The sequence below is a fragment of the Humulus lupulus genome, chromosome 9 (genome assembly GCF_963169125.1).
Source record: "Humulus lupulus chromosome 9, drHumLupu1.1, whole genome shotgun sequence".
In the NCBI taxonomy this organism is placed as follows: Eukaryota; Viridiplantae; Streptophyta; class Magnoliopsida; order Rosales; family Cannabaceae; genus Humulus; species Humulus lupulus.
Window position 1 is genome coordinate 15,712,832 of NC_084801.1, and position 26,438 is coordinate 15,739,269.

The window sequence follows — 26,438 nt, forward strand, 5'->3', positions numbered from 1 at the left end:
AACCACTAGTGTTATAATAAAATAGTCACAATCATATTAAATTAAGAAATTTTTAATGAATGAATACTAGTACGGTTTACTAAGCATACAAAATGCAAGTAATCTAGATTCAGATTACTAATATGAATAGATATATTGGTAAATGTACTGTATATAATAGAGATTTTATATGACAGAACCGATATGAATTAACTATCTTTATAAACTTACTGCTTTCCATAAAGATTTAATTGTTATCATAATAAATGATTATTTGTAGATCAGTCTAATTCATGAGTAATCATGAACTCCTATTTGTGCTTATTGGATCTTTTGATTCACTCGTTAAGGTCTCCTAGTATAATGAGGCTAGTGACTTTTGTTTTGGAAATTCAATATCATGAATGGCTGGGAACATGATTTACAATATTGGAATCCATACTTTCCTAAGGGATCGAATATTGGTTCTCTTAAGGGTTGTTTCTGGAACTGAATAATTATTGAGCTCAAATCTATAATTTGATTATAAATTAATTATTCACCAGCGAAGAACAAGAGGTAATTGAGGGGTAAAATGATAATTTTGACTAACTCTAATTAACGAACCAATAAGTGGAGGACAAAACTACATTTATTGATTATATCAATGGACTACAAAGAAATTTATGTAAATATAATTCTATAAATACTTAGAGTGCAATTCTATATTTATAGTAGAGTAATCATGGAATTAATAAATACGATTATTAGATTAAAGAATTTGATTAATAATCTGGTTTATTGGAGCTTTGTATTATAGGTCCATGGTCCCCAGGTCACCTCTGTCCTACACTGTCAAGGGTAAGGATGTCATAAGGAAGATTTGTATAGAGAATGACTAAATTGCAAATGAATTAATTTTTCAGGGCAAGGAAATAATTGTGATAATTATGGACAATTGGTTAATTGTGAATTCATTAATTATTTAACAATATAGTTTTTATTTTGATAAACTATAGTTAACATAAATATTAATCATGTTTGGATTAATATAGAGAGAGTTTATTTATTATCTTATTATAAGATATTTATAATAATATATTTATTTATTCAAAACTGATACTTTAAGATAAAATTAATTTTGAATTAATTGATATTTATTTTGGATAAATATATTATCTTAAATATTAATTAAACAAACAAATGAGAAAATCAGGGAGAGTAATGATACTCCACAGTGAGTGGCGCCTACCAGGAATATTTTCTATCACTGAGATTTGAATTTTGAATTTTGAATTAATTTTTTTATTTAATTATTCTTTTTAAATATGATTTAAAATTAAATAATTAAAATAAATGTAACTGGTTAGTTTTATTTTAAATAAAATAAATATTAATTAAATTAGTTAATTATCTTTATAAACCTGAAAAAAAAGGTGATACTTTTCATAAGAAGTTTTTCAGAAGTTGAATTAAGCAGTTAACTATCAAACTTTCTCCAGAAAGAAACGGTAGAATTTCCTTAACCTGAAATTCTAGAAATTTCTATAGCCCATCTCTTCTCAAATCTCTCTAGATCTCATGTGCTGAATATATTTAGAGAGTTCTAAATCAACATTTGATTCCTACGTGCCACACACGTCCTTGTGTGTTTGAGGATTGACTTGGAATGCTAAGGTGTGAGCTTTCAGAAAGGATTGGAAGATCGTTGATTTTACGAAAAAATTCAAGGATACTTGATAGGCTACGAGAGATAATCTCTATTCATTTTATGTGCTATTTAATATATCTATATATGCATAATCCTGGCTGGTATTAATAATTTTTTTTAAAAAGATCCTATTCCGCTGCATATTCTTATTTTTCTAATTTAATGTCAACATAATGAACTTAAGATTTTTTTTTAGGGGGCCCAATTTTTAATTTTTCCAATTGGAATCTCAATAATATTGTAAATTCTAAAATAGTATGAGTGATAGTATGATACTTTTCATGCATATACTTTGAATGTATTTCAATTTAAAAGAACTTAAATAATATGTAAGAACAATATTTATTTGAAAAAATATAAAAGTAACGGCCCAAATTTCCTAATAAGGTTTAGGGCATTGATTAGGGAGCCAGGATGGCAAATCTTTGAGTTATATGATTATGTGATATTTATGTGTATCATTATGTGATTATGTGAGTTATATTATAATATGACTAGATATGCATGTGGGCCCATTTCTGCTCAATTGGGAAATTTTCATATTTTGGTCATTTTGGGTATATTTGGCATATATGTGGTATGTGTGTGGTACTTCGTTATTATTTGGTTATGCTTGGGTTACTGAGCACGAGACGATCCTAGGAAGCAAGCTAGTAGGAAAGTCACAACGGGATTCATACTTGACTCGGAGTGAGTCAGGGGGTATTATGGGTATTTAGCACATTACCGAGATATTGGGTGATGGGAATAAATATTTGATGATAAATTGGGAGTTGGGGGAAATTCTGGGAGTTTTGACTATTTTACCCAGGGAGGCGTTTTCGGGACCCTGGGCATTAGGATTTGCTTGAGGTTACTTAAACTTGAAATAACCTATTAGAATTATAAGAAGAACGTTCTCTCTCCCTCTCGTTCCCTTTTTGACACCGATCACATTTTTGAAGGAAACTCAAGTTTTAGGACTCAAATTCAAGCAATGATCGAGGCATAGCGATTGTAGAAAATATTAGAAGCTTTTTAGCCGGAGAATTTAGTTGGGAAACGACTCAATCGTAGGTAATCCGAATTTTTAAGATTCGATTGAATTTTATGTTTTGATGAGTTTTTGGATGATTTGAAGCTTGGGTTTTATCGGTGTTGGATAATTAGGATGTTTGGGAACTTTGATTTTGGGATTCAGAGATGTTTGGATAGGTTTTTGGAAGGATTTTATAAGGACAAAATGATGTTTTCAGCTGGGTTCGTGGTTGGGTCACTACCCTGTTATTGGGTGTCGCAGCCCAGGCTTGATGAAGAAGGTAAAGTTGGCTGATGGGTAGTTAGGGTCGCGGCGCAAGGTGGCACGCCGTAGCGCTAGGCACAGGTAGAGAAGGGCTCGACCTCTGTTTGGAGGCAGGGCGCGGCACAAGGCTGGAGGAGGGTCGCGGCGCTTAAGGGCAGTTTTGCTCAAATTTGGTTTTTAGTCATGGAAACTTAACTCTAAGGGCCTGGGATCGATCCTACTACCCAATTGGGTAGGATTCGACATCCCGGAGGCTTGGGTTGGGTCTGGAAGTATTATTTACTCATTTTTTATGAGGTTTTATATTATGGTTGTGACTAGGTTATCGCTAGGGGCTTGGAATCAGGATCGTGCTTAAGGATGTTTATTGGTAACATGTGCTTAGACCAAAGGTAAGAAATCTGCACCCAGTATGTGAATTGCATGGTTATTGATGAGGCATGTTGAGTGCTCAATATATGGACATTGATTGCATTGAAAATGCATAGCAGCACATGTGATTAGGACATGACATGAATATTGAATATGAAATTGATTAGAGCTTGAGTCTCTGTAAATGTGCATGATCATAATTATGCTAGTGATTGTTGAGTAAGCATGCTGAATGCCCTATATTTGGATATTTGGCATATGATTTATGCATGGTTGCATTGCTTACCTGTGAATGGTACTGACTTATTAGTCAGCAACGACAATGGTGTCAGTATTTATTGTGAAACTGTGACTTATTAGTCAAGTTCGACAGTGGTACTGGGCACTGGAAGTATGGTATTGGCTTACGAGTCAAGAATGGTATTGCGTGTTTAACGCAAGCCGAAAAGATTAGATCTAATCGACTTAAGCATTATCAACATAAGCATGAAATGCTTGACCGACCCCAAGTTCGATGAAAACAAAAGTGCTTGTCTAGTCTAAAGGCTAGTTACATAGAGTCAGGGCCAAAAGGCTCAGGTGATTGCAACGTCACATGGCTTAGGGTGCGAAGCCCAAGTTCGTGACTTATTAGTTACTTATTTGGTTCAAGTTCGTGACTTATTAGTTACTTATTTGGTTCAAGTTCGTGACTTATTAGTTATTTATCTGGTTCAAGTTTGTGACTCATTATTCACTTTTTTGATTGGGCTGCAAGCCCGATCATGATTACAAAAATCATTATTGATATTCACTTATCTAATTGGGCTGCAAGCCCCAACATGATTACCAGAGTCATTATTGATATTCACTTAGGATTGACTTGATAGTCATCCATACTGGAGGGCAGGGTCCACAATCATTTATTTGGACTTCCTTACATGCATGGAATAGGGCTATTACTGCTAGGCATGCTATTATGATTCAGTGACATGTTATTACCTGTTCATAAGCATATTGAGTTTTCTTGCTGAGCCTCGGCTCACGGGTGCTATGTGGTGCAGGTAAAGGCAAAAGAAAGCTGGACCATCCTTGAGTTGGAGAGCTTAGGTGTAACGACCCGAATTTGCTAATCGGGCTTAGGGCCTTGATTAGTGTGCCTGGAGGGCAATAAATGATTTAATATGCTAATATGTGGATTTATGTGTATATATGATTATGATGCGTGTTTAGTTAAGTTAAATATGCATGTGGACCCCATCTGGATATTAGGGGTATAAATGTAATAAATGCTATATATATGTGATATGTCTGTGTAGCACTGACCGAGACAGTCCTGGTGAGCGGTTAGTCGAAAAATCACAACAGGGTTGAGATTCAGACTCGGGGCGAGTCGAGGGGTAATTTGGGTATTAGGTGTGTTATGGGATTGTCGGGACATGGAAATAAATATCTGGAGATATATTTGAGGATAGAATGTCTAGGCGGGAATATTGGGGAAATTACCATTTTTCCTTCGGGAACGTTTTGGTACCCCGAGCCTTAAGGTAACCCTTTAGACTTAAGTTAAGTAAAACAAAAAGGAGGAATTACTTAGAACCTTGGGGAAAGCGACATACACACTCTTTCATAACTGAGATATCTTTTATCTCCTTCTCTTCTTTACTCTCTAAGGAAAATTCAAAGGGAAACTTAAGGGAAATTAACTTAAAGCTAAGGGATTTCAGCTGGGGAAATTTAAGGGAACTTGAAGCTTGAAAATTGAAGCATAGGGGGGACTGGTTCAGAAGCTTAATTCAGCAAGAGGTAAGTTCTAACCATTAAGGTTTGGTCTTGAATTTCTGCTGGTTTTGTGGATTGCATGTTAGTCAAGATTGGTTTACTTTTTGAGAATTTTGGCTGTGTTTTGAAGTAGGATTCAATGGGGTTTTGGTGCTGTTACTAAGCTGAAATAATTGTGTTAGTTATCTGGGTTTAATAGATGAGTTTTGGGTGAATTGGCTTGACAAAAGGTGTGGAAAAATGGTGGAAAAATCTGGGTTTGGAGGTGAGAGCCGCGGCCCTAGGAGGGGTGCGCTGCGGCCCGTGTGCGCGCGCGGCCATGGGTGGCCGAGAGGTTCATGCGCGTCGCGGCGCTTGGTGCGCGCGCCGCGGCTCGTATGGGGGTCAGTGGGGTGCTAGCCTCTGTTTCGAGGCTAGCCGCGGCTCTTGTGGGTAGGGCCGTGGCCCTTAGTGCCAGTTTGAGTTTTTAAGGGTATTTTAGGCTTGGGAACTCAAGGGAAGGCTCGGGATGGATTTTATCACCTGGATTGATAGAATTCAAGGTCTCGGAGGTTAGGGTTATGGCTTGAAGTTGTTTAATGGGTTAGAATTTGATGGATGGGCATTGTTAATGTGTTGTGACTAGGGTTTCGGCGAGGCTCACATTAGAGGACTGTGCTCGGGGCATCGGTGCTCAGAAAGCTCGGAACTCAGGTAAGAAAACCCTTGTTCCCATAGAGCTTATGTGCAGGGCTGAGCCCAATGTATTTGAATAGAATTGATATGCAGGGCCGAGCCCAATATGTTAGAACTGCGGGGCGTAGCCCTTTAACTGACTATGCTAGAATTCTGTACTTGCTTGCTATGCTATATGTATTGTGATGTGAATGATCGGAAAGAGCCGGGAACGGTGTAGGCCGAGAATGGCGAAGGGCCGGGAACGGCGTTGGGCACATTGAGTGCAAGGCCGAGAACGGCAAGGGGCCGTGAGCAGCGCTGAGCACATGGAGTGCGAGTTGCCAGGGCGAGTCCCTAGATGGATACCTGGGATATCCTCACGGCGTGGTCCGCGAATCCAGGGCTTGGTAACGCCTGGGACGGCTAGGCCGTATGTGTTTAGCCAATTGGTGGCCTGTTTATATGCTTGGTATACATGTTGCATATGTTATCTGTTTATGGGTTTTCTTGCTGGGCTGAGGCAAACAGATGCTCTGTGGTGCAGGTAAGGGTAAAGAGAAGATCAACCAACCATGAGTACAGCAGGTGTGAGGCGGTGTGTACATGTTTGGCCAGTCTAGCTACCACAGCCAGAGGATTTTGGGAAATTCGTGTAAAGGAACTTAGATTTTTTCATTTAGCCGACTTAGTACAATTTTTATGTTGTAAATATTTCTAAACTGTATTTTGGGATCCCAGGTGTCAAACTTTTATGATCTTCAGTGATATAGAGTTAATTCTACATTTTCCCTCTGTTTATGGCTTAATTACACTGTTTGACTTAACACCTCGATTAGCGAGTTGAAAGCACGTTTTTAAACTCACTTAGTAACGGCTCTAAGGCAGTAGGGCATTACAACTTGGTATCAGACCGAGCCAAGGTTATTGGTTCTGGAGATTGACCGAACATGTACACATGCAGTCAGTGACAAGCTTAACTCAGGGTTGGTTGGTAAGATTGGCTAATATGTCTGAAAATGTGTTTGAATGCCCTGTATGCCTGCTTATTTTATATAGAGCATGATGAATGAGTTAACATATTCATGATGCTAGGGCATGGCCTGTTGTGTGTTGTATGTTATATGAGATATTATTGTGGATGACTGATGTGTTTGGGAGGTGGTTTTGGATGTTGTTATTATGCCTGATGAGCGGCGTCGTTGGTTGCAGGCATAGTTGTTGAGATGCCTCGACAATCAACTAGACTCCGCGGCAGTAGGGCCGAGGATGACAACCAGGGTCAGGACCCTCCACCTGCCCCACAGAACTGGCAACAGATATTGGCCGAAATAGAGGCTAGACTGCAGAGAACAGAGGAAGAACTCCGTCAGATGAGGCAACAGGCCCCTCCACAAATTACAGGGTTGCCAATACAGCAAAATGTGGTGCCAGTGCCGGTTTAGCCTGTGACTGAGAACAGGTGGGAACCCTTGTACGAAAGATTCAGGAAGCAACAACCTCCTACCTTTGAAGGTGGATCGGACCCACTGCGGGCAGAGCAGTGGATGAACATGATTTCCTTGATCTTGGACTTTATGAGGGTCGAAGGAAGTGAAAGGGTTGCTTGTGCGAGCTATATGCTTAGGGAGGATGCCCGCATCTGGTGGGATGTGGTGAGTCAGCGGAGGAATGTTGCAGTCATGACATGGGAAGAATTTAAGAGTATCTTTAATGAGAAATACTACAGCATAGCAGTTCGAGCTACGAAGGTTGATGAGTTTATCAACCTGACTCAGAACAGGTTATCAGTTACTGAGTATGCCCTGAGATTTGACAGACTGGCGAAGTTTGCGCCAGATTTAGTGCCGACGGATGCGGCCAGGAGGGATAGATTTATACGGGGGTTGAATGTGATGATCGCCCGTGATGTGAATATTACATTGATTCCAGAGACTACTACTTATGCACAAGCTGTGGATAAGGCCCTTACTGCAGAGAGGGCTGAGGATCAGATATGGAAGGACAGCGCTGTTAGGCGCGATGCCAGGAGGATGGTGCCTCCTTTTGTTGGGTCTAGTCGGGGCAGTGGCCCCAGTGAGCAGAAAAGAAGGGTTCCAGATTCATTTACTCCTCCTAGTTCTGATAGGAGAGTGTGGGGTGCTTCTACTAGCCGTCAGGGTGGCAGTGATGACTGGAGGAGTTTTCCTATGTGTCCACGGTGCAGGCGTCGACACCAAGGTGAGTGCAGGACCAGGGCCTGCTTTGTTTATGGGAGTGCCAACCATCTGAAGAGGGATTGCCCTCAAGTTAAGAAGGAGGAGCAGAAGCAGAGTGACAATCTTGCTCCTGCCAGGGTATTCGCTTTGACACAGATTGAGGCGGAGGCTAGCCCCTCAGTTGTGACAGGTTAGATCTCTAGTGCTGGTTCTTTGTATAGTGCATTGTTTGATTCAAGGGCCACCCATTCATTTGTATCTGCTAGAGTGATAGATCAGCTTTGTAGACCTAGTGGTGTGTATGCTAGGGGATTTCAGACCTTGTTGCCAACAGGAGAACTGGTATGAATGGCAGCCTTAAGTATGTTCATATCGAAATCTACGGACAGATGCCTTTCATTTTTTAATCCTTTGAGAGGAGGCAAGAAATTTGAATGGTCAGATGAGTGCAAGCTCGCTTTTCAAGCCCCTAAAAACACCTCGATGAACCACCAATCTTATCCAAACCAGTCACAGGGGAAATATTGTACTTATACCTCACTACAACCGAGCATGCAATTAGCGCAGTACTTGTTCGGGTTACTGGGGGTAGAGTCAAGATATCCATTAATGGAAAATCTAGCCTTGTGCTTGATACATGCATCTCGAAAACTCTGACCTTACTTCTAGGCGCATCCTGCACACGTGTTGACTAATCAACCATTGAGACAGGTATTGCCAAAACCTGAGGCATCTAGGAGATTGTTAAAATGGGTGGTCAAACTTGGGTAGTTCAAAATTACATATCACCTGAGAACGATGATCAAAGGACATGCCTTGGTAGATTTCATAGTTTAATGGACAGGAATTACCAACGAGGAAGTCACAACCCTAGCCCGTGAGCTGTGGAGACTTTATGTCGATGAGTCTTCGAACGAGAATGGATCGGGGGTAGGAGTTATCTTAATTACTTCGATAGGAAATCATTTTCACTCAGCCTTACGGTTTGGCTTCGAGGTTGAATACGAAGCACTATTAGTAGGACTTCGAATAGCTTCCAAGCTTAAAACAAAATCCATCCACTGCTATAGTGATTCCCAGTTGGTTGTCAACTAGGTTTTAGGAGAATACCAGGCTCGTGGAATTAAGATGATAGCTTACTTGGAGAAGGTCAAAGCAGCACTCGAGCAATTTGAGTTTTACGCAATTGAACAAGTTTCGTAGGAGCAAAATTCGAATGCATATGCTTTGGCTCAACTCACCACAACCAAGGAAGTCGGTACACTCAATGTGGTGCCGGTTGAATTTCTACTGATACCGAGCATAGCCGAGCTTGAAGAAGATGACATCAACATGATAGACTCGCAACCTACTTGGATGAATCCCATAATAGATTACCTCGAAATCGAGAGCCTCCCAGCAGACTAGAATGAGGCTAGAAAAATAATGTACAAGATACCAAGGTACACTATCTTGGAGGGAAGATTGTACAGAAGATTATACTCTATGCCATTATTGAGGTGTGTAACTCCACCCGAGGCAAGAAAAATCCTCAAAGAAATCCATGAAGGATTTTGCAGAGATCATACCGGGGGCATAGTCTATCAAAAAAGGTAATTAGGCAAGGATACTTCTGGCCTACAGTAAAAGTGGAATCGTTCGAATACGTTAAACACTGTGACAAATGTTAGTGATTTATTTCAATCCTGCGAGCTCTACCAACCGAGCTCCCCATGATGAGCTCCCTGTGGAAATTCGCAGTATGGGGAATCGACCTCATTGGATCCCTACCCACAGGGAAAGGGGGAGTGAAATATGTCATAGTTATTGTTGATTACTTCACTAAGTGGACTGTGACACCCCACATCACTATGGTTGCTTCCTCGAATGACGACTCACCCCACAAACCAACATGTGTCTTTCCAGCGTGCTTTGTCCTCACTCGCACGCTTCTTGGGAAAGCTTCCCAAGAGGTCACCCATCATTTGATTACTCCAGGTCAAGCACGCTTAACTTTGGAGTTCTCAAGTGATGGGCCACCGAAAAGAAGATGCATCTTGTTGGCATAGGTAGTTCCCATCAATCCATTTAAACCATCTTCAACTGTGTAGTCCTATACCTACACAACCTTAGACACATCACACTTGACCTTCCCCCAAGCAGTGTGGGATTGCACAACTTTACATGATCTTTCCCCTTACGGATCACGGGATACTGACTGTCACAATCACCCCCCCTTAGGGGTCCGACGTCCCCATCGGCCACAGTTCCGGCTGGGTCAAGGCTCTGATACCATTTGTGATGCCCCACATCACTATGGTTGCTTCCCCGAATGACGACTCACCCTACAAACCATCACGTGTCTTTCCAGCGTGCTTTGTCCTCACTCGCATGCTTCTTGGGAAAACTTCCCAGGAGGTCACCCATCATTAGATTACTCCAGGTCAAGCATGCTTAACTTTAGAGTTCTCAAGTGATGGGCTACCGAAAAGAATATGCATTTTGTTGGCATAGGTAGTACCCATCAATCCATTTAAGCCATCTTCAACTGTGTAGTCCCATAGCTACATAGTCTTAGACACATCACACTTGACCTTCCCCAAGCGGTGTGGGATTGCACAGCTTTACTTGATCTTTCCCCTTACGGATCATGGGATACTGACTGTCACATGGACTGAGGCCAAACCTCTGGCCACTATCACCTCGAAGAAAGTCTTGGACTTCATGGTAAAAAGTATAATCTGCAGATAGGGGTACCAAGGAAAATAGTATCAAACAACGGAACCTAGTTCGATATTGAATTATTCACATAGATCTGCAAAAAGAATGGGATAATCACGAGTTTTTCCTTAGTAGATGTAACGCCCCAACTCCAGGGACCGCTATAGTGCACATTGCAAACAGTGCTAAACTTGCTAATCGAGTCATTTGGCCATAAACGTGTAACTAAGTATGATTAGCGGTTTAGGGATTAAAAATTTTGGTTAAGATACAACGTTTTATTAGAACGTTTACTGAATACATTGGGATCCAAAAAAAAAATGATTTCAGAGTCTATTACAAGAAAATATTTACAACAGGCCGTTCTAAGCGGCAAAACAGGGTTTAACCCTAATTCCTCGTTCAAACCTCATCCAAGTATTGGTTGAGTAGCTGCATATGTACACGTCATCACCTAAGCCCTTCAACTCAAGGATGGTCCAGCTTCCTTTTGCCTTTACCTGCACCACAAAGCACCCGTGAGCCGAAGCCCAGCAAGAAAACTCATATGCTCATGAACAGTCATATCATGATAACAAATCATATCTGGCATGCCTAGCAAACATAGCTTTATTCAAGCATGCAAATGAATTCAAACAATGCTGGGGTATCCAGGATAAGAAATCCTGCCCTTCTGATTGGAGGACTATCAAGTCAATCCTAATCAGATGAGTGTTTCGACACTTGAGGTTTTGATAAACCATACTGAGTGACCAACAAGCAAGTCACTACGGGGCTGCTGGGTAAGCCACTAGCCTTAACAGATGAGAGACTGATGGGTAAGTCTCTAACTTAACAGATGAGTGGCTAATGGGTAAGTCACACAAGCGCTTATAATATTCATCAAACTTAAGGTCGGTCCGGCATTAATGCTCTTTGAGTCATCCAATGCAGATTGTCGATTAGATCTAATCTTTATTGGCTTGCGTTAAACACGCTAAGGCCGTCCTGACTTATGAGTCAACACCGTGTGACCAGTGCCCAGTACCACCGCCGAACCTGACTAAGGAGTCAAAGCTTCACATTTGATACTGACACCTTTGCCAATTCTGACCAATGAGTCAGTACCATGCACAAGTAAGCATTACTACCAAACATATATCATATGTCAAACATCCAAAGATGGGGCATTCAGCATGCTTACTTAATAATTGCGAGAATAATAATGATCATGCACAAACACAGAGACTCAAGCTCTGACCAATTTCATATTCATCATTCATGGCATGCCCCAATCACATGTTTCTCGTGCATCGCATGCATCACACTTCATCATCCAACATACCTCAATAATAATCATATGCAAATGAGCAAGATTGCCAAGCATTCATTATGCTATCAATGTTTACATTTAAACATCCAACATGCATCAATAATAGCCATGCATGTCACACATGGGATGCAGTTTTCTTACCTTCGGTCCAAGCACAGGTTACCAACAAACGAGCCACAAGCACGATCCCGATTCCAAGCCTCTAGTGAAAACCTAGTCATAACCACAAATGGTGATCCAATGAGTTCAAGTTCTAAAACCAATCCTTGAACTAAAACTTAGCCTCCAAGACATCAATCCTCATTAACCCGGGTAGTAGGAATGATCCCGAGGCCTAAAACCATGTTCCCGGGGTCAAAACACGCAAACGGGCTCAAAAGCCTGCCTGAGCCGCGGCCCTGGAACCTTGAGCCGCGACTCCCAGCACAACCTGAAGCAAGCGCCTCGGCGCCCAACACCAAGGGCCGCGGCGCCTAGCAAGAACAGAACTGGGGCACCTGCTTCATCGAGCAAGGGCCACGACGCCCAAGAACAGGGCCGCGACCTAACTTCGGGGCAGCCATTTTCCTTCGTTTTTAACCTTTTAAAACCTCCCAAAACATGTCTAAACATTCCCAAATCATCAAATCAAAGTTCCCAAACTTCCCAATGGTCCAAAACCCTCAAAACCTAAAGCTCAAACGAATCAATAACTCAAGAATTCACAAAATCCAATTCAAGCTTAAAACTTTTAAAAACTTAGAACTTAAAACTCGAATTACCTCTAATTGAGTTGTTTCCAACTAAATCCTCCGACTAATAAGCTTCTAATTTTCCTTAGGATTTCTATGCCTCAATCCTCGCTTGAATCCGAGTCCTAGAACTCAAGATACCTTCGAAAACGCGATCAGGAGACGAAAAGGGAACTTTTAGGGAGAGAGAACGTACAGAACGTTCTTTTTATTTCTTAAAAAGGTTACTTCAAGCTTAAATAGCTTCCAATAAAACCTAGTACTCGGGGTCCCGAAAACACCCCCGAGGACAATATAGTCAAAACTTCCAGAATTTCCTCCTGATCTTACTAACTCCCAATTTATCACCAAATATTAATTCCCATTACCCAATAACCCGGTAATGCTCTAAATACCCCTTGACTTACTCCAAGTCAAGCTTAAATCCCGTTATGACTTTCCCACTAGCTTACCTCCTAGGTTCGTCTTGTGCTGGGTAACCCTGGCATAACCAAACAATAATAAAGCACCACGCCCATTTCACATATATGCCAAAAATGCCCGAAATTGCCAAAATATGAAAATCACCCAATTAATCACAAATGGATTCACATGTATATTTAATACACCTAAACATGCATATTATCATTAAATAGCATAATAAATCAATTATGGCCCTCCCGGCCTCCTAATCAAGGTCTTAAACCTTATTAGGAAATTTGGGGCATTACAGTAGCCCATCCACAAGCAAATGGTCAGGTCGAAGCTATGACCAATACTCTGAAGAGACACATTAAGAAAAGGCTTCCAGAGGCTAAAGGAAAATGGCCAGAAGAATTACCACAAGTCCTATGGGCTTATAGAACAATAGCTCGAACCTCAACGGACACACCCCCTTTTCCCTAGCTTACGGTTGCGAAGCTATGCTGCCCATTGAGGTCGAAATCCCAACAATCAGATGTGAGGCATACGACCAGACCTTAAACCAATCTCAACTCGAAGAAACTCTAGACCTAATTGAAGAAAAATGAGATGAAGCCCAACTTAAAATCCTCGCATACCAGTAAAAGGCTACAAGGTATTTCAATAAGAGGGTTCGAGACAGACACTTTGGATTAGGAGATCTGGTGCTTAGGCACGTGTTTTTGGCCACATGAGACCCCTTTGCAGGCGTGCTCAAGCCTAATTGGGATGGACCCTACCAAATTGAATCCATTATCTGACTTGGTGTCTATAAACTAGCGAGGTTAAATGGAGAATTGGTTCCACGAGCTTGGAATGGTGAACATCTACGACCTTATTACCAGTAATGTAGGAATGATGTTTATTCAATTGTAACCAAGCTTGTACTTAATTCTTGTTTTTCATTAATAAAGCACTGAATTTTATTCCAATTTTATATTTTTATAGTTATATGTTTTGCAAGCCCTCAAAATTCAATAACCTAAGATTGCAATCATAGGATATTAAGGGGGCATAAGTGGTATACAATCATACCATAGGCTCAAAAATATAACATTAATAAAAATAAAATTAATAACAGTGTATGGATTATAAACAAAACACGAATTAAACAATAAGTGGATGGATTATTAAGTGAACATGAATTAAATAATAACAGTGTATGGATTATTAACCAAACACGGATTAAACAAGTTTGGAACAACCTGCAAACTCTAATCAATACGATTAAAAGTTGGAATTATAAATAAACCAACAAAATTCATGGGTCGAGACAGAGCTGGAAATTTTTGCAAATAAGTTTCGATCTCGTAACCTCGAGACCATACTTGAGGATGAGGAAAAGTTACTATATTTAAGTAAGAAATAACTAGACTAACGAGGTTACACACCGATAAGTATTTCTTAACAAAAATACGTGGTAAAAGTAACATTCGATTTGATGATAACGAAGTCGAAAATGTGCAATCAAATAAACTATGTAGGAATATATGGAAGTTTGAACTTAAGCACGACAATATTTGTATAAATAAACATATATAAAAACAAGTTCATGTATGCTCGAAATATTCCGAACCTGGAGTGTGATGCATAAGGATAATAAAAAAGTTATATGTAGATATTATGCATAAAGATTTTGAGAAAGAAATTTAAGCAAAAAAAAAAACTAACATTAATATATAAATCGTCAAATAACTCGAGCTCGAGTTATAATTGTCTTTACCCTAAGGGCACAAAAAGTGCAATTACAAGGGGTATAAAAACTACGGGTCACAACCTATGTGTTGCCCTTCAAGGATTGGCAGCTCCGTTAACCATCATCTCGGTTTTCTTTGTGGCCTCCACCGCTTCTTGAGCTTCGAGCCTGGCCTCTTCCTCCTCCGGTTGAACTTGCCATCTGTTGACATACTTGGTCTCCTTGATGGACAGGAAGCTTGTGTCGAGGTCGGGATTGGTGGCCCAAATGCAATACATCACCATGTCAAGGACGTGGTCTTTCTTGGTCCTAAATTCCCCAAGAAGACGAGCCTTCTCGCTCTTTATGAACTTGAAAGTCGTTTTCTTGTCCTCCTCCATTTTGGCATTCAATTCTTGGATCCTTTTAATCTCCGTCTCCTTAGCCTCCACCTCTCGCTAAATCATTTCCAGCTCCCGCCGAGTCGCCTCCAATCCCTGCTGAGTCGTTTCCTACTCTTGTCGAGCCTTTTTAAGGTCGTCTTTAGCCATGTGTTGTGCATCTCTAGCATCTTGGGCATGCACCTTGCTCGTCGCGACCTCGCGATTCAGGACATAATTGTGCTGAACGAAGGTTAGAAGGGTCTGCAATTAAAAACTGATGTTAAAGGTAAAGAAATAAAGAGTTGGCATGGAAACATGAAGCTTATCAATTCTTAAAGAATAACTTACCGAAGAAAGAAACTATCCACTCTTGTCAAAAAGAGTGTTGGCACTCTCGCATGTCGTTAAGAACTCCCACTGGGGAGCCCTAAGGTTTCTAAGGGATTAGCCAACACGAGTCAATGGATCAGAACCGAGCTGGACTCTGGGAGTAACAGTGGCGTTGTCGACCACAAACTCTGGGACGTAGGTCGAAACAGTAAGTTTCGATCTTAGATTGGAGGCTAGGCAGGCTGAACTTTCTTTGGTTGGCTCGTAGGGGGAGGGGCCACAACTTCTGGAAGTGCTGGAGGGTCAATGACAAGGCCCAAGTTGGGCTACTTCGAGGCTGATATGGGGTAGCTTGGAGTTTTTTGTGAGTTTAGAAGGACGACCTACCTTTGAGGACACCCGGTGGCATTTCTCCTGGATGCAACGGGTTGGTTGAGGATGCTGTCAAGGTCCGAACCCATCTGACCTGTAAATGGGAAAGGAAAAGACATCAAGAGCTAATCATATTTTACAGTATATGTTGAGACTTCTAGGTGAAAGAAACCTAATTGGAAGATTTCGTCAAGCTTGAGCTCGGGGACCAGGAAATCCATGTCTTCAGATGATTTTAAAAGGTTTCCCTCTCTATAAGTGGGGGACATCCTCGATAGGTCCCTATAATAGTTGGTCCCATACTAGACAGTTATCCCATCCCAAACTTCATTTAAACTGTACATAGTTTGGTATGTGCCTAACCAGCTATCGAACCTATGCACCTCAAGATCTACCCCCTACCAAACCATAAAATTATTGCGGGGATCATAAGATAGAACTACAACGTTGGGCTCCCGTCTAAGAAGAGTGGGGGACCACTTGGATAGATATAATACGATTTTATCTCCATTGGATAAGCTCAGTGAGGCCTCATCCTGTGCTTCAGTTCTCGAGCATGGAGGCTCAGCTAAGCGAGGAATGAAGGTCCGGGAGTGCGAGCTTGAGGTTTTATTTTTGGAGGGAAGCTTTGCAATTGGGATAGGGACGTCTTCCAATCTCGCAAAATTTCGGATTCCCGCATCGTCTGTGGACTCGCCCTCACCAAGGAGACCGCATAGTCGGAGCTTATCCTCATGAAGGAGATAGCTAAGGGACCGCCGACTGCACAGGATCTTGGGAATCACTTCCTTGTGGTCTTTCATAGCCTTTGAGAGTTGTGGGTAGTGATATTTGGCTGCATGAAAAGTTTGAATGAGCATTTTGAGCTCGAAACGGAAAAACTAAAGAGAACTATGACAAGATACTTAAGAATCCGTTGAAACAAATAGAATTGGGAAGGAGCGAGACCGTCTGTCCAAAAGAAGATAGTTTCGAAGTTGGGAGGATGATTAGGAATGTTCTAGAACAACCTTCTCTCCTTTGGATTGCTCAAGAGGTAATAAAAGCCATCCCTGCCATGAGCTCGAGAAGGATTACTCTTGAGGCAGAAAATATATAGGATCTCGCGTGTCGAGGGTCCCTCCCACTTCATCTCGTGGTATAACGACCTTAGAGCCTCCAAGACTCTGTATGAATTAGACTGAAGCTAGAACGGGGCGATACCGACATAGTCAGTAAAGATCCGAAAATAGTCCTTTCAAGGGCCGTAATGACCCAGCTTGCATATGTTCGCGACTCTAGGCCGCGAGCTTCACTTTCCTGGTAGGGTCGTCTTCACCCGGAGCAAAGCAACTCCTTTCGTTTGAGCTAGCGGGTCGACACACCAATTTTCCCGATATTTTTAATCCATGGCAAGACAGTAGTTCTGAAATCTGCCTGGTGGAAGTGATGGAACTTTGAGAATGTTATGCCTCGAAGATAGAACTCTCCAAGATTGGGATGGAAAGAGCTTTGGAGACGGTGTGTGTGGTTGGCTGGTTCGAAGTACTCTCTATGAATTCGAAAGATAGTTCGTCTGGGGAGAAGGCTATTGTGACCCTACACTTGGGGTCTAGTGGAACTGGTTGTATTTCGGGGTCCGGGTCAGGATACACGGCGAATCACAACCTCCTTCTTTTTCCCTCTTTGACCTCGTCAATCTGGCATCAGAAGTGGGCCCTAATGTCTTCCCGTTCAAGGTGCTATTTGTGCTCCCTGATCAATCATTGATTACGGGAAAATGGTGACTCAGGTTAAGGAGAGGGTGGATGGTAAAGGATCGCAAGCTCGGGCCACCACCGATTCTCTGAAGACTGCGTCATCTAACAAGAAAGAAAAAGGTGAGGGCCCATCATTTAGAAAGAATGGGAAGGATTAATTTTTTTTTTTTATAACTCGAGTTTGCAATCTCGAGATAACAAGATCACATTAATCGAGTCTTAAGGCTCAAAAAAGCGAGTTTGATTCAAATGCCAAAACTGAGCTATTAAAAGTTCGGGGCATCGACAGTGGACCCACGCGATGGTGGAGCAGTTACTGTCAATTTGGGGTATCCCAAATTTCTAGGAAAAAATGGGCAGTTACCCAAAAAGGAGATATTATCGAGATACGTGCGTTAAAACCCTAATCCAAAGCCATATTTCTTACTCTACACAAAACCTATATCTGATTACCCCATAATCAGAAATAAGCTTTTTTTTTTACCAATTTTTCTCCATAAACAAGTTTCTACCCATCAAAATTTATACACCATACGAATAATAATCTCCTACGTATGGTAAAGATCATAAAAATATAGCAAGGATTAGCTTTTCTTTCATGCATGAAGATATGAAAAAAAACCGTACAAAAATAAGTGATAATGCCTGGTGAACTTACACAAGGTTGATGCGGGGAATGAAGAAATGCTGGATCGAAGGGTCGGAAGTAGGAACGATGCAACAGAACCAAACGAACCGATGTTGATTTGCTTCTTGGGTTCGGAAAACATAAAAGTCTTGTGTTCTTTTTTGCTTTGGTTTTTCTTTCTGAATGGTTGAAATCTGAGCCTTTGATTTGGGTTAAAACGTGATCAGATGGACCACGTATGATTTCAAGAATTGGCGGCAAAAAAGGAATAGGAAAAGACATGCGTAGAAAAAAGAATACTCGAGTACTCTCGGTATGCAATCCCCTAGGGACACATGTCCACACTCGAGTGTGGTAGGTGGGCATGTGTTTCCGAAAGTGAAGTTCAAAAGTTTCCTTCTAGAGGATTCGAAACAAGACTTTTGAGGGGGAAAAATGTTACACCCGAATTTCAAGATTATATAAATAGCCTCAAAATGTAGGATCGTAAAGAGAAAACTCAGGAATAGCAAGCGTTAGTAGTAAACTTGTATAAATTGACAAACAATTCCAGATCTTCTATCAGCGTTCTAGCATGAGTTGCAGGCTCGAACATACCAACCTTCTCCGAGGGATGAGTTCGATCAACTCAGCGAAAGAGAAGGAGGCAATAGCTGGAATGGTGAGCTCGAAGTTTGGTTGGTCTCAAAAGCGTGTTAAGGCGACGATCAAGCTTGATGACACATTTGTCACACGAGAAAGCTGTCAGAAAATCCCTATTTCTTTGGGATTGAGCAACACCGTGTAACAAATCCCTATTTTTAGTGGATCGTTATTTAATTAATGCATTTGATTTGTATTATTAATTCGTGTATTTATTTGAATTTAAACATTTGAGTGTAACTTCCCTGAATTTGGGGGAAAATATTCCTACAACCAAGTCTATAAATAAATAGCTTGGACTAGGTCATTTGTATTGACGCAAAAATTTGTACTGAGAATAGACTTTGCCAAATTGCTTTCATCTGAAGCTTTGATAGAGTGTTCATAATAACAGTGACTCGTGGACGTATGCAGATTTTAACTGCTGAACCACATTAAAAAACTCTGATTTCTTCTATTTTTTTCTAAATCATTGTTTATTGCTCTACATAATTAAGTTGACGAAAAACAATTTCAACAATTGCTAACCCTTTACCCATATTTTATGGCTATTTTTTCTTGTTTTTTTAAATAATTTAATTTTAATCATAGTTGTTTTTTGATTAATTACATAATATACTATATATCTTTAAAAAATATATAGAGTAGGGACCCGAAAATTCCAAATTGGAGGCAGTTTTGGTGGATTAACTAATCACATATCATTCATTTTCTATCTATATTTCTTTAGTTAATCTCTTGGTCCTTACTAAAGTCTATATAAATAGATTTAATTTAAGTATAAAAGCTATGGGTAACTTCTTATACAAATGTCACTTATTTAAATTATAGATGTGTACCATTTTTTAAAATTTACAAGTACAACACCATAAAATATATTGATTAGTTTATCAATTAGTAAATCTATAATAGAATAAATCACACAAAAAAATAAATAATCAGTAGAATAAATTTGATTTGTTTTTAATTTTAAAACAAAAACTAATTATGCTATTTTTTTCTAGACGACATATTAAAAACCAACATAAAAAGCTAAGTATTGGTTCCATCGAGCACTAAAGAAACAAAAATAATTAGGATGGATATCCTTTTTACTAGTTTTGCTTGGAGAAATGGGATGGAATTTTTCTTTAATCTCTTTTTCTTTTTCTTTTTCTTTTTTTTTCTCTTTTCTTTTTGATGGAAAATTAATGTTAATTATGGTATGATAAGAATGGATAAAGAATAATAGGGTCACCTTTAACTTCCATGTAAGGAAATAAGATAGAATAATCCAAAGAGTAGTGATATGACTTCCACCCCTTCTAATTTAAACATCTACTTTGGGTACTTAAACATCTTTAATGAGTTGAGAATTGACCAAATTTTGTAAGCCATGATTAAATAATTTAACACCATGCAAAAAAGTAAAAATAAAATCAACGACAAATGTCTATACAATAGTGATCACTAATTATAAGTCTATTTCAAACCACACTGTTTACGTCCGAAATGTCATCAAATATAAATATATATATTTATATATAATTTTTTTTATGTATTATAAGGGTCTTTGTAGTGATTCAAAAATTATACTACAATAATTAATTTCAAATTGTTAATTATTAATCACTTCTCTCATATTTTTAAATTTTCTCTTTCGAGAATTTAAAGACAATATAAAATATAAAACAAACTTTACTATTATCATTTCATTTTTTATTTTAATTATTGTAATTTTTAAAATATATATAAATCATATTCATATAATTAAAATTATAAATAATTTTATTAAAAATTAGTCATAAATAAATTTATTATATTAGTACTACATATTATTATACTATATAATATTATTCTTTACATAATAAATTTGTTAATGAACCAATTTCTCACCAAAATTTGAAAAAACTTTTTTTTTAAAAAAACTTAGTAAGTATAGACAATCACTATCGAATAATTATTTTTTTCTATATATAACATTGATAAAAAAAAATGACAAATGAATTGATCGAACGTGGAACGAAATGATCGAACTCACGATTTATTATTATTGTTATTTCTTTTTGCATGAATGACCAGTCACAATCACACATGTATCATGATTTGGATGGAAAGAAAGAATAACGTACGTAAGTAATAAAACTACATAATAAATAAATAAAAAGTATATATATATAATTAAGTGAAACATCGTGAAAAACGTTTGGGAGTCCAGCTTATATATATATATAATAATCTGAGTTGACTCTTATATTATATATGAGAGTAAGAGAGAGGTGAGAGTAGTGATCTGATTGTGTTGAGATGGATTTGAATTCGTTTTTGACATCGTTAGGAACTTCATTTGCGATATTCTTGGTTTTGGTGTTGCTTTACTCATGGCTTTCGAGGGTGCCAGTGAACGCCGTCGTTTACTACCCCAATCGGATGAAGAAAGGGTCGGATCATTATCCGAATAAAGATTATGGATCCACCAACTGCTGTACTTGGAATCCCTTTGGTTGGATCCGACAAGCTCTTCATTCTACCGAACAGGACATCATCTCCATGTCTGGGGTCGACACTGCTGTCTACTTCCTCTTCCTCACCACTAGTAAGTATATATATATATATATATATATATATATGTAGTCATCAACTCTCCATCTTCCTTCCAACTCCATTCTCATATCTATATAATACTTATATTTTGTTGGAGAAAAATATTTCAAATATAAAATAAAAAATGTGCATGTGTATTCAATAGTTTATAAGAATTTGATTTACTCCTCTCATCACTAATTATTTTGATATGTAACCTCATCCTTCTGACTATACATTTTATTTTACTTCTAGACTACTTTCTATATTCTAATATTGTATTAGAGTCAAAACAATTTATAACTAGTAAACACGATCTAAATCCAAAATCGATTAAAAAAAATAGCCAAAAAGAGTTATTGTGATTCAGGGATAGTAAGCCGAAAAGAGCTAAAAGAGCCAAAAAGTCACTTATGATCAAGTCATCCAAGATTTAGCAAAAAATAGCTACCATCTCGAGGGAATGTTGGAGAAAAATATCCCACATAAAAAATATGTTGATATATTCAACAATTTATAAGAGCATGAGTTACTCTACTAATTTGTTTTAAAATGGAAACTAATTTGTTTTGAGATGGAAACTAATGTTTCTTACCGTGTACCCACTTTAATAACAATTAAATACAAAAAAATATATATTATTATTAACTTTTCTAATTAATTTGTTCCAAATTTATTGGCATATGCAGTTTTGAAAGTACTGTTTTTATCTGGCTTAGTTCTGCTACCAGTTCTGTTACCGGTTGCTGAAACCGATGATCGATTGGAGCGAATAAAAGATGAGATAAAGGACGATCTCCCTCTCGATCTTCAAAAACTATCCATGGGAAATGTCGATGTATGTATATACTTATTAATTTCACTCTTTATACAAATTAATGTTACAAATCGGAGGTATTTGAACTAATTAATTAAAAGGGACCCTTTTGTCCAGGGTCGACTCTTCTCTACAGAACTGAAAATGTGTTGATTATGTACTGTAGGAAAAAAGTGCAAGATTGTGGGCATTTTTGATAGGTGTGTACTGCGTCTCATTTGTTAGTTATTACCTGCTGTGGAAGGCATACAAACATGTTTCTGGTTTGAGATCCAAGGCATTGATGTCATCAGAAGTGAAGCCTGAACAATATGCAGTTCTTGTTAGAGACATTCCTCCTCCTCAAGTCAAAGGAAAATCTAGAAAACAACAGGTTGATGATTACTTTAAGGCCATCTATCCTCACACATTTTACAAATCAATGGTGGCCACTGACAATAGAGCGGTATGTATACATGTCACTACTTTTGCCTTAATATTAATTAGCTCTTATATACTCGATCTACTCTTACTTTCTTTATATTAATTTATTATCCTCTTCTCGATCACTACTTTCAGTATATATCTCCAACCTCTTATTTTCATTTTTCACCAGGATATATGTGACATACATTATTAATTAATACTCTTAAAACACTGTTTTTAATTTGCAACTGAAATACTCTTATAGAACTAATATGAGCGGTTAGCATATCATCATGTTCAAAAAAAAAATATAATATTAAAACTAGTACCTATTAAGTCTTTATATTGTCTTAAAAAAAATTAGGTGTGTATACAATAATATACGGGACTTCCGATTTCACTCAAAATTTTCAAATTTTGATAAAAATTCAGCAATAAATTTTAATTGTAACATTATTTAAAATTTAAGGACCTAATTAGGTACCAAAAAAAATATATATTCTTCTAGATTGATAAACAGGAAAAATATAGAGGGTGTTTGACTTCTTAATTAAAAAACTGTTTTTTGTTTTTAAAAGCTAAATATTGTTTTTTGAAAACAAATTAGTTTGTTTGACATTGTTATCATAAAACAATTTTTAAAAACAAAGTTACAAAAAACATAAAATTTTAAAAACAATCAAAAGTTGTTTTCTGTTTTTTTCAAATTTTCTTTGCCTATTTTTTTTCTTACATTATTTTTTTAATTATTATTATTATTTAACATCATTTATTGTCACATCATTTTTTTTTCTTATTAGTTTTTCTCTCTTCACTTTCTCTCACATCAATTTCTCTCTCGCTATTTTGTCTCTTCTTATTTTCTATCTCCTTATTTTCTATTGCATCATTTATTATTATGTTATAATATTCTCTTTCATCCCTTACTATATTCTCACTTTCTCTCTCGTTACTTAATATATGCTCATTTTTTCTCTCGTCATTTCTTCTCTCTTCGCTTTCTTTGCCATCACCTTCTCTCTCATTTTTTCTTGCATCGATCAATTTCTCTCTTCTCAATTTCTATTTCTTCAAATTTTCTTTCCTTACTTTCTCACTTCTTATTTTTTATCATTTTTTCTTTCAAATTATTTTTTCTCATTATTTATTACAAACTTTTAAAAGATTTTTCTCTCTGTAAATATATTTTTTAATTTTTTATTTATGATTCTATAAAATAAAACTAAAAAATTATTTTTATAAAACATTAACCAAATACCTCTTGTTTTTTAAAAACTTCAAAAACTATTTTTCTCATTTAAGAACACAACTTTAAAAACAAAAAATAAAAAACAATGTCAAACAGGCCCATAGTTATTCTCTCATTTTTCTTTTCCTCTTCTCTTCTGTCACTTTAACTCGTCATTCTCTGTCTCATTGCTTTTAAGCATTCTTAACTTTTTCATTAATTCAAAATATATTTTTTTAAAAATTGTATTCTCTGTACTAGCTAGCTAGTTGTGTTTGTTGAACTCACAAAAATATTCTAATTAATTCGATGTTATAGGTTAATGTACTTTGGAAAAAGTTAGAAAAGCATAGGAAGAATCTTGCACAAGCTGAAGCAATATATGAGGAGTCGAAAAGAAAAGGCATTAAGTCATCATCACCTGAAGAAGGAGCAAAACCTACTCACAAAATTGGCTTTCTTGGTCTATGTGGGAGAAAAGTAGATAGCATTGAATACTACACACAGAAAATTAATAACTTAGAACCCAAACTTGAAGAGGAACGAAAAAAAACCCTAAGAGATAAGCAGTTAAATGCTGCACTTGTTTTTTTCACAAGTAGAGTGGCTGCAGCTTCTGCGGCTCAAACTCTCCATTCCCAACTGGTCGACCAATGGACAGTGACCGAAGCTCCACAGCCATGTCAACTACTATGGCCCAATCTTAGAATGAAGTTCTTTGAGAGGCATCTAAGGAAATATGTTGTCTACTTCATTGTGGCTCTCACCATTTTCTTCTACATGATTCCAATAACGTTTATATCAGCATTCACCACCTTGACGAACTTGAAGAAATTTCTCATATTTTTGAACCCACTATTGAAACTGAGCATAGTAAGGACAGTGTTGGAAGCATACTTACCACAGATTGTGCTCATTACCTTCTTATCTGTTTTGCCTATGTTGCTTTTGTTTCTGTCCAAGGCCGAGGGTATTTCTTCTTTGAGCCATGCACAGAGAGCTGCTGCAGGAAAGTTCTTCTACTTCACAGTGTTGAATGTGTTCCTTGGTGTTACGCTTGGAGGAACTTTGTTCAGTACATTCAAGGAAATTCAGAAGAATCCAAACTCCATTGTTGAACTACTAGCTAGTAGTATTCCGCAGAATGCAGCCTTCTTTATCTCCTACGTCGCTCTAAAGTAAGATAATATTTAATAATATATATATATATAGTTATAGTAACACATGAGCTTCTTTGTTTGACTAATTAACTAGCTAATTAAGGACTTCTGATTAGGTTTTTCGTGGGGTATGGGGTTGAACTTTCTCGAATTGTTGCTCTGACTGCTTTCCATATAAAGAGAAAATTAATTTTCAAGACAGAAGCTGAGGAGAAAGAAGCTTGGCCTACAGGAGATCTTGGATATCATACTAAGGTTCCTGAAGACATGCTTGTGGTGACTATTGTTCTATGCTATTCTGTCATTTCTCCAATAATTATTGCATTCGGGGTCGCACATGTTGGCATTGGATGGCTTGTTGTACGAAATCAGGTATATACGTACCACACATTACATTAATCTTCTTCCAATATCTACATACCTATCTATTATTGCTGCTACCCTAAAATTTCAATTTCTATTTTATCTATATTAATATACAAGTAATAAGATGGTATTTCGAGACATTACAATTAATAAGTTCATGTACATATTTGAAGATTTCCTTACTTAATTATAATGTCAACCTTAGTTAGATTGACTATATTCTATCATTTAAAGAAATATGTGACTGGTCCATCAAGGATCAAATAGTACTAAAAAATAATTTCAGAGAAACACGTTGAAACTTTTATTCCACTTAAAAATATTAGTACTTGGGATATTATTTTCGGATTTTTCTCCCAATGTTGAGAGTAGTCAAAGTTGGGCCACCATAAAAAAATAAAGCTATAATTATTTCAAAATACTTTTTGCTTTTTCACCCCTATTTCTTTAAATAATTATGTATATGATATGATTGCAGGCTCTGAATGTATATGTGACACAATATGAAAGCTACGGACAGTTGTGGCCACACATGGTATTTCGCATCCTAGCTGCAATGATATTATACCAAGTGACCATGTTTGGTTACTTTGGAGTGAAGGAATTTTACTATACACCACTCCTACTCCCACTCCCAATCCTTACCTTTCTCTTTGGCTTCATTTGCCAGAAGAGGTTCCACCGTTCATTCCACCACATTGCTCTCGAAATTACAGCCTCTGAACAAGTTGCTGACTTGGAACAAGTTTACAAATCATTCATACCTCCAACCTTGAACTCTGACAAGATTAATAATAATCCTGATCATATGTCAGTTTGAAGATATATATGCTTTTAATTATTTTCTACCTAGCTTGGACAGTGATCTCATTTGTTAATTTGATGTTTATATACTTGTGTATCAAACATGATTTAATTTTTTGATTATTTTTTCCCTGTGTTACATGTTGATCGATTGCTGTGGTGAGGTTTGATTTCTTAGAAATAGAGATTATGATCTGTTGATTTTAT

General features: G+C 37.9%; 1 protein-coding gene across 1 annotated transcript; it reads left to right on the top strand.

The window, feature by feature from the left end:
• The first annotated feature begins 21,143 nt into the window (after nt 1–21,143).
• LOC133801995 (CSC1-like protein ERD4) lies at nt 21,144–26,437 on the top strand. The gene is made up of 6 exons (XM_062240237.1): nt 21,144–21,464; nt 22,141–22,289; nt 22,435–22,713; nt 24,220–25,079; nt 25,178–25,433; nt 25,906–26,437. The coding sequence occupies exons 1-6, from the start codon at nt 21,176–21,178 to the stop codon at nt 26,245–26,247; spliced, it is 2,175 nt and encodes a 724-aa protein (XP_062096221.1). The 5' UTR covers nt 21,144–21,175; the 3' UTR covers nt 26,248–26,437.
• The last annotated feature ends 1 nt before the right edge of the window (nt 26,438 follows it).

Excerpts from the sequence above, each read along its gene's own strand:
- LOC133801995 (XM_062240237.1), top strand. The coding sequence starts at position 21,176 with ATGGATTTGAATTCGTTTTTGACATCGTTAGGAACTTCATTTGCGATA. Across the intron at positions 21,465-22,140 it reads CTTCCTCTTCCTCACCACTA|TTTTGAAAGTACTGTTTTTA; the intron begins GTAAGTATATAT and ends TGGCATATGCAG. Across the intron at positions 25,434-25,905 it reads GGCTTGTTGTACGAAATCAG|GCTCTGAATGTATATGTGAC; the intron begins GTATATACGTAC and ends ATATGATTGCAG.